This window comes from Lathyrus oleraceus, chromosome 5 (assembly GCF_024323335.1).
Source record: "Lathyrus oleraceus cultivar Zhongwan6 chromosome 5, CAAS_Psat_ZW6_1.0, whole genome shotgun sequence".
NCBI classification, from domain to species: domain Eukaryota; kingdom Viridiplantae; phylum Streptophyta; class Magnoliopsida; order Fabales; family Fabaceae; genus Lathyrus; species Lathyrus oleraceus.
In genome coordinates this window covers 56,286,290-56,295,836 of record NC_066583.1, presented here as the reverse complement: position 1 = coordinate 56,295,836, position 9,547 = coordinate 56,286,290, and the positions used below count along the sequence as shown (strand labels likewise).

Here is a 9,547-nt window from a genome sequence, read left to right as displayed (position 1 = left end):
ATTCATATATTAGTACTATTAGAAATTTGGTCTCCCTATTTTATTTGATTCACAAAATTAATTTTATATTCAAATTTAAACAGTTTTGGTCTCTCTCTAATACTTTTGCACTTAAAATTAACGATGTTTCTATTTTTTTAAATGACAAATTTATTATAAAATATAATAAATTATCATATATAAATATATTATGGAATTTTATAAATAAAAATAAAAATAAAAAAATGAACATTCCATCAATTTAAAAAAAAGTGAGAGAATCACAACGGTTTAAATTTAAAATAAAGAAAATAATTTTATAAATAAGAGATAAAATTGAAGGATGAAAACTATAATTAAGATATTTTGTTTTATGTTTCCTATTTCTCCAACTAAACTCTTCATAGTTGGTTGATTTGATTCACTTAAAAAACATGGTTGGTTTGTTTACAAACCAAAAAATTAATAACTTAATTTAATTAAGGACATAAAATCAAAATATTTCATACAATTAATTTATTAATAGCATTGAATTTTATTTACATTTACTTTTACACTCATTATAAGTATTTCAAACCTGCCCCATATATAAAACATCAAGCAAACATCTCCCTAACAATATTCCCTCATCAAAACCTTACTATGCAACATAAACTAATTAAAAACTTTAACCAAACCAAATAAAAAGAAGAAGAAAAATGTGAAAACTCAAAGAGGGGCAAAATAAAACATTTTAAAAAAACTGTAACAAAGATAAAATAACACGCAAACAAAAAAATCAGCAAAAAGTGATTCTGCTACAGTGAACACTCTCTAGTACTTTTACTACATCTCTTGCGCATGGCCTCGTGGTGGGATCACCTGCGGTACAGTGCAGTGCAAGACTCATAGTCTCAACAATATCGTTTTGATATGTCGATACATCTCCACCCTTCATCATAACTGGATCTATCCACGTGTCAAGACGACAGTCAGTGTAACAATAACGGGCCCACTCAACAATATTGTTCTTTTGTTCAACTGTTTCTATGTCGTTCACAGATGTTCTTCCCGTTAATAACTCAATCAACATAACTCCAAAATCATATATCTCACTCTTCTCAGTCACTTCTTTTCTCAGTTTTTCCTCTGAAAACATAAAATTCACATAACATAAGATTCAATGACACATTTATAGAACAGTGACACTAAACATAGCAACAACATCTGATACATCGACATCAATAATAATTTAAAATAAACTACGAAAGAGGATGAAATCGAACCTTTAACTCCGGAAATGTTAAGTTTAAGGCGAGGAATATCTTTTCCGTTAACCAAAACAATCTCTGTCAACATCTCGTTAACCAAACCAATCCACAAACATTCACAATGCAAGAACTTAATCGCTTTTGCAATACCCAAAGCGATTTTAATCCGCTTTTGCCAACTCAAACTATGCATGATTTCACTTAAACTCTTCCCGTCTTCAAATTCATAAACCAAATACACTTTTTTACCGCACCTAAACATTCCAATAAGCTTAGCTATATTTGAATGTTTAACCTTTCTCCCAAACGTCACCGTTTCGTCCCAGAAACTAACTGAAACAGAATTCGTGTCGCTTATTTCTTTCACCACGAATTGCGTATCATTGGATAAACACTTCCCTTCGTACGAAACCCAGTTTCGTGCTTTCGAAATCACTTTTCCTTCTTGAACCGACGATAAAACATCTTCAATGTTAATCGATTTTGAAGCCTTGTGATCAAAGAAAATCACTTCCCAAGAACCATCTTCATTTTCAACCACTCTTCGTACCTCGAAACTCTTCGTCCTTTTACGCACGAAAATCACGAGAAAACCAGCACCACTTAACGCAACCAAACCCGTTAATACAAAACAAACCAAAACGAAAAAAGTGGTTGAATTCATCTTAGTATCACTTTTGCACGGGGGCAAACCGTTAGAACCGTCACTGTCACGGTCACAGAGTTTGTTACCCGCGACGGAACTCGCGTTGATTGCGAAGAAAGCTTCCGTGGAAGGTAAACTTCCGTGAAAATTATTATACGATATGTTGACGTCAACAAGCGATTCAACGCTTCCTAAACTCTTCGGAATTTCGCCGGAAAATTGATTCTCCGATAAGTCAAGTAAACCGAGAACCGGCATCTCGGCGAGTTTCACCGGAATCTCGCCGCTTAGTTGATTATGACTTAAATCTAAAGAAACAAGATTCTTGCATTTGAAGATTTCTTCAGGGATTTTTCCATAGAGGTTGTTATTGTTGAGTTTCAATTGCATAAGATATGGTAATTTTCTGAAAAGAATTTGAATGTTACCAGAAAGTTGATTCTGTGATAAATCCAATCCTTCGAGTTTGTTACTCCCGAAAGAGTCTGGTAATTCTCCGGTGAAATTGTTGTTAGCCAAGTTAAGCATTTGAAGCGATGGCATTTTCCACTTCCTATCATTGATTCTTCCAGAGAGTTTGTTTCCAGAGATATCAAGCAAGTATATCTGAGGCAATTGAGTGATTTCCATTGGCAATTTCCCTGACAATTTGTTGTTTTGGAGTCTCACTCTTTGTAAGGTTTTACATGAGGTTAAACCCTTTGGAATTTCTCCTTTGAGAGAGTTTGAGAAAAGGATAAGTTTGTGAAGATTTTCAGACGCGCATAAACTGTTTGGGATTTTGCCTGTGAGATTGTTTGAAGAGAGGTCGAGAATTGTGAGGTTGTTGTGCATTCCAAGTGTTTGTGGAATTTCACCTGTTAGTTTGTTTGACCAGAGTTGAAGAACTTGAAGGTGAGGTAAAGATGTTATTGCGTTTGGAATGGCACCCGTGAAGTTGTTTGAGAAAAGATGAAGGATCTCTAGTTTCTGAAGGTTAACAACAAGGTTTGAAATCTCTCCTGAAAGATAATTATCACTTAGATCAAGTGAAATAAGATTCTTCAATTCGAATATGGATTCGGGAATTGGGCCTGTGAGTTTGTTTAGGTAGAGAAAGAGATATCGAAGGTTTGTGAGGTTTCCAATTGATTCAGGAATTGGTCCAGAGAGATTGTTGTAAACAAGATCAAGTTGATTCAAAGAAAGTAAGTTTCCAATGTTCTTTGGAATCTCACCCGAAAGATTGTTGTATCCCAAGTAAATCAGTTTCAATCTCTTCATTAGGCTTATCTCTGTTGGAATCTCACCAACTAATTGGTTCGAAGCCAAAGTTAAGTACTCTAAACTTGTCATGTTGGTGATGGAATTTGGAATTTTTCCAACCAAAACATTGCCACCTAGATCAAGATATGTTAAGCTTGAAAGTAATCCAATTTGGTCTGGTATTTTGCCTGAAAACATGTTGTTTGAGAGATCAAGACTTTCGAGGTTGATAAACGGTGATGAAAATAAGGATTGAGGTAAGGGGCCAGTGAAGTTGTTGTTGCTGAGGTTGAGGTAAAGAAGTGAAGAGAGGAAGGGAGCGTTGAAGACGACTTCTCCAACAAGCTGATTGTTGGAGAGGTCGAGGTTTGTAACATGTGCAAGTTGGAACATGGACGAGGAAACCTCGCCGGAGATGTTTTTACCTGAGAGTGACACAGTGTTAACGTGCGACCAGTTGTCGCATGTTATCCCGTGCCACTTGCAAATAGTGTTTGAGGAAGTATTGACCCAGCTGGAGAGAAAGTTATGAGGATCATAGTGGATGGATGACTTGAAGGATAAAAGTAGCTCGAACTCTTGTTGTTCTCCATGGGATGAGTGGAAGTTGAGCATGAACATGAAAAGGCAAATAAACATGAGTAAGTTTGAAAACATTGTTGGAGTTTCTTTGGCCATGTCTTCTTGAATCAGATTTGTATCTGCTTTATATTTAACTCCTCGGATCCCAAGCTGTAAAAGGAGCACAAAATGATTAATGCAACTTTTTTATAATTATCTTATTGATAAGAAAGAATATGCATATATAATAACAAGTATGGGGCAAGCCTCACTATATGAAAATGATGCAACTTTTGCAGGGGGATATGAGTGGTAAATTTGACTTATAGAGAGTATTAATTTCATATGAGTATGATTATTTTAAGGAACATGCATGCATGGTGATATTCATGAACTTTGATAATGGGAAAGGTATGATGAGTAGTATTACATACCTAAGAATCATAATTGGAGGATGGATCACTTAGTTTTCTGTGGTTGATGATGGTGTCTAGGTCAAAGATGAATTGAGCATAATGAAGATTTTTTACTTGGATTGGAAGCAAAGGAAGGGAGAGAAGAGTGAATGATTTGAAATACTATTTGAAGAGGATGGATTGAATGTGAGAGACAAGTGTGTGTGCATGCTTAAATAGAAGGAAAGGGTGGAATTGGACATTGAATTGGAACATAATTACCAAGTTGCACCTTTGACTTGTTTGAGAATTGTGTTTGAATACAAACGATTGAAAGGAAAACAGGGACAGATGTTGGAAAAAAGCTCTGATTTTGTCGGATTGTTACCAAAATGTTCTTTTTTGACTGGCTCACTCCTTTAGCACTTAGGAAAGTTACAAATAATATCTGTAACCGTTGAAAACAAACGCTCGAAAGTTTAAACTCTTTCTATTGTTATGTTTTCTTTCAATAAAATGTTACACACACAAATCAACATATAGAAAATATATGCTGATTTTTTTAGGATGTTTCATTGTATTATGTCTGTTGTTGGGCTAAAAAAACAATATAATCAAGATTAATTATGAAGTTTAGTATTTTGTAAACCAATTTGGATGCAAGTTGTTGTGTATTTGGTCGATTATTCATAATTTCTGTTTGGAAAAGGCACAACCACATGCAAAGTAACAGGAATAATATTTGAACAGTATAAATATATATATGCACACTTGAAGACAGGGACGGTACGTTTGTAATTGCTATTTCACGAGTTCGTAATTGCTATTTCACGAGTTGCGCTGTTGGAAATGGAAAACGATATGAGACAGGCAGAAACAAAGTTTCACACAAATTTAAGTTTATAGACAACATTACTAATTATGTTATAGAATATTCATACAATTTCTTTATTATTTTACTCTTTATTTGAGTAGATTAAAGTGTATAGTATAATGTAAATAAAAAAAAATGTATACTGTAGTACAGTGCATTTCTGTCGTCAGAAGAATTGACCGTCCGATTGTACTTGGAGGGTCCAGATTTAATGCAGGTTTATTTAAACCGTTTTGAATCTAGATTGTCTTATTTTAATTGAATGACAAATATCTCCTCAGTTTTGACTGCATGCAATATAAATCCCTAAGTTATGAGGCGCACCCATCTAATGGTATAATAATGAGTGCTGAAGTTGCATTTTAAGCCATAACAACTACACTGCAATGATAGTGTCATTTTGTGGGTGCCATCACCTCTCACAAATCACCAAAAATCTTCATTATATATATATATATATATATATATATATTATATATATATATATATATATATATATATACGGACCGATCATCGACCCGATCACGCTATTAAGTTAATGGATTACTAATCGAATCAATGAGTCATTGATTGAACCACATAACTTCTAATTTAATTCGGTTTATATAAATTTAGAAAATATATTCATAAAATAAAAATATCTATAAAATCCTAAATTTCAAACATAACAATTTGTTGATGCTTATAAATTAACAAAACTTAGAAAAATAATTATATGATATAACAATACTATAAACTAATAAACTAATATATAACATATGCTAGAAGTAATTCATATTTAGGAATAGTATTAGTTTTGTTAAGCTTAATCTAGTTAGTGTAGATTAGCATTTTCGCCTACGTGGCATGATGGTAAAACTGCATTGATTCAGAACGTGTGGTATGTTCTTGGCATGAAAAGCAATCTGATGAGTGTAGGTCAATTAATTGAGAAAGATTTTTCAGTTACCATGAAGGACAATATTTTGAAGTTATTGTTAATCAGAAATTGATTATGAAGTCAGAACAGGGAAGGAATAGAACATTCAAAGTGAATGTTAAAACTACAGACTCTGAATGCCTTAGTGCAACAAGTGTTGTGAAGGAAAGTAAGTTATGGCACAAAAGATTTGGTCATCTAAACTTTAGAAGCTTAGGGCATCTGAATTCAAAGAAGTTGGTACATGGAATTCCTGCAATTAAGAAGCCAGAGAAGTCATGCAATGTGTGCATGAGAGGGAAGCAACTAAGACTTCCATTTGCATATTAAATGCCTCTAAGAGCAAAGCATTCTCTAGGTGTGGTGCATTTTTATGTGTATGGACCATTTCCAGTACCTTCACTTGGAGGAAATAAATAGTATGTGTCATTTGTTGATGAGTTCCCAAGGATGATGTGGGTATCCCTTATAAAGTTCAAACCCGAGGTGTTTGCTAAATTTAAGAAATTCATAATCAAGGCTGAGAATCAGAGTGGTCAGAAGCTGAAAGTTCTCAAAACTGATGGTGGAGTTGAGTATAACTCTACAGAATTCAGAAATTTTTATGAGGATAATGGAATTGAGCATGAGGTGACTGTTCCGTACACTCCTCAACACAATGGTCTTGTTGAAAGAAGAAACCGAACTTTGCTTGATATGACAAGGAGCATTCTGAAGGAGAAGAAGCTCTCTCACACCTTATGAGGAGAAGTTGTTGCCACTGCATCATATGTGCTTAACAGGTGTTCAACCAAGAAGCTGAAGGTAATTGTTCCTTTAGAGAAGTGGACTGGAGATATGCAAAGTGTGAGCCATTCGAAGGTGTTTGATTATGTTTGCTATAAACATTCTAGATGCTAAGAGAATGAATTTATATGACAAAAGTAGAGTTATGTTGCTTGTAGGGTACCACGATATAGGTGTTTATAAGCTCTATTGTCCTGCCACTAAATGTAACACCCTTCTAAAATACCCCAAATTATTTAAATAAAAAATAATAATAACATATTAATCAGAGTAATTATGCCCCGAAGGGTGTCACACAAACATCACACACTAATCATCAAAGTGTCCTGTCATGCTCATTTATCCAATTCAAAATATAAGGTATCTGCATGATACGCAGCGGATAGAAATCAATTCAATTATTCCAAACATGTAACATATTACATGCAAAATGATTCACAACCAATCAATAAAATATTCAAACATCCCATCCCGATGTTACATCTACCAGAGCATGACCCACTAGGAGACTACACTAGACTCCAACATTATCTTCTACTCAACTCACTGCTCGTTACCTGAAAAATAGTTGTAAGGGTGAGTTCCTCAATCAATATAACAAGCATTATACAACAACATGTAATGTTAAGTAAATAACGCATCGAATCACCCTAACCAGACTACCCACTCCATAACAGCAGTATCAACGCAACCTCATACTCAACAATAACAAATAGCATAGGTAAAATCTCAAAACATGCTCAACACCAACAACACAACACAACGATTTACTCACTAATTCCTCACAATGGGAATTAGCTACAGCCCCACAGGCTATGCCATGCATTCATTATGTAATGAGACTCCATGAAATGCGGTACCGACTCTTCTTGAACATATAGTCCAAGCTCACCGATCCCTCTGGATACGGCTACTGAGCTCACTAGTCCCACTCATTGAGATCTAATGACTCACTCACTAATTCCTCGCCATGGGAATTAGCTACAGCCCCAAAGGCTAGACTATGCACACTACTCATCTAGTATGCCAACATCAGCAACAATTCCACAAGAATTCACTCACTAATTCCTCACCATGGGAATTAGCTACAGCCCCACAGGCTAATCATGCATGCTAATTACCTAGCAATACAACAACAACAACAACTCAAAATAGACATATGCTCACACTCTAAGCCACAAAACAGTCTATTCACACATGCATACATAACTGATACATTCACAGCATCCTGCATATCAACACCTATCCTCAACATATTGTCAATACATTTATCACAAAAGCATATCACAACATGCCATAAAATCAAACACAGTATTAGCACACTCTACTAATACCTATACTACTCAAAACAACGGGACATGATCCCTATTACATCATACCTCAGCTAAGTCTCACTACTCAGCCTAACCAGTCAAAAACTGCACAACAACAGCACAGGAAATCACAATCCTGCCCATACGCGTATTGCCCATGCCATACGCGTATTGCCTAAATCCTGACCAAGCCATACGCGTATTGCCCAATTCCATACGCGTATGCTACGCGTATCACTTCCCCATACGCGTACCACCAGAGACCATTTTACGTTCAAAATTTCATCTTCCTCATCCATACGCGTATTGCCTAGCGCCATACGCGTACCAGCCATCCCATACGCGTATTGCCTAGTGCCATACGCGTATGACCAGAAACCAGATTTCCAGATCTGCTATGGTTTTTCTGCTACGAGTTCTATTCGATCTCACCTTCCACAGTCCAAATTTACACAGAAATCACTCATATCATCTAACCCGAATCATTCCCTATTCGATTTCACAACTCCTGACATTATCACATACAATTCCTACGAATTTCTTTCGATTATCACCCAATTTCGTTCATCAATTATTTCCACAAATTCATCATAATCATCCAATTCAAAGGTAAATTAAAGGTCTATCACTACCCATGACATATTATCATATAATACCCTTCAATCAACGATAAACCCCCCTTACCTGAGTTAATCCGGCAAATTCTGCAGCTTCAAGCTTTTCCTCCCTTCAATCCCTTGTTCTCTGGTTCTCTCTTTTCCCTTTTCCACGTTCTGTCTCTTTTTCCTTTTCACGTGAAAAACAATAACCTTTTTACTAAATGGGACCTTTTTACTGATTTCCACTTTATTCCAATAATAAAAATAATAATCCAATAATTATTATTCCAAAATAATAATATTATTAATCCAAACTTCTAATTATTCAATTAAATTAATAAATAAAATATTAATTTAAATTAAATAATTAGCTTATTTTAATTGGGGTGTTACAACTCTCCCCCACTAAAAGAGTTTTCGTCCTCGAAAACATACCTCAAGCGAACAACTCCGGATAAGACTCCTTCATCTGACTCTCAAGTTCCCAAGTCACATTGCCACCTGCTGGTCCTCCCCAAGCTACCTTCACCAAGGCAATCTCTTTACCCCGCAACTGCTTCAACTCTCGATCCTCGATCCTCATAGGTGATGTTTCAACAGTCAGGTTATCTCTCACCTGTACATCATCTATTTGGACTACATGCGACGGATCATGAATGTATCTCCTCAACTGAGACACATGAAAAACATCATGCAAATTCGCAAGCGACGGTGGTAAGGCGATACGATAGGCTACCTCTCCTATCCTCTCCAAAATCTGATAAGGACCAATAAATCGAGGTGTCAACTTCTTCGACTTCAAAGCTCGACCAACACCAGTTATCGGAGTAACACGAAGAAACACGTGATCTCCCTCTTGGAATTCAAGTGACTTCCTCCTCTTATCATGATAACTCTTCTGACGACTCTGAGCAATTCTCATCTTCTCCTGAATCATCTTAATCTTTTCCGTAGTTTGTTGAACAATCTCCGGTCCAACC

The 9,547-nt window shown here is 35.6% G+C and overlaps 1 protein-coding gene across 1 annotated transcript; it reads right to left on the bottom strand.

Moving 5' to 3' along the window:
* Positions 1-474: 474 nt before the first annotated feature.
* On the bottom strand, positions 475-4,676 carry LOC127084314 (leucine-rich repeat receptor-like serine/threonine-protein kinase SKM1). The gene is made up of 3 exons (XM_051024737.1): positions 4,116-4,676; positions 1,245-3,852; positions 475-1,107 (listed from the first exon to the last, which is right to left on the bottom strand). The coding sequence occupies exons 2-3, from the start codon at positions 3,796-3,798 to the stop codon at positions 758-760; spliced, it is 2,904 nt and encodes a 967-aa protein (XP_050880694.1). The 5' UTR covers positions 3,799-3,852; positions 4,116-4,676; the 3' UTR covers positions 475-757.
* Between the last annotated feature and the right edge of the window lie 4,871 nt (positions 4,677-9,547).

Bases quoted from the DNA above. Each gene is read 5' to 3' on its own strand.
- LOC127084314 (XM_051024737.1), bottom strand. From the start codon at position 3,798: ATGGCCAAAGAAACTCCAACAATGTTTTCAAACTTACTCATGTTTATT. The intron at 1,108-1,244 runs GTTCGATTTCAT...TTATGTTTTCAG, and splicing joins TAACATTTCCGGAGTTAAAG to AGGAAAAACTGAGAAAAGAA.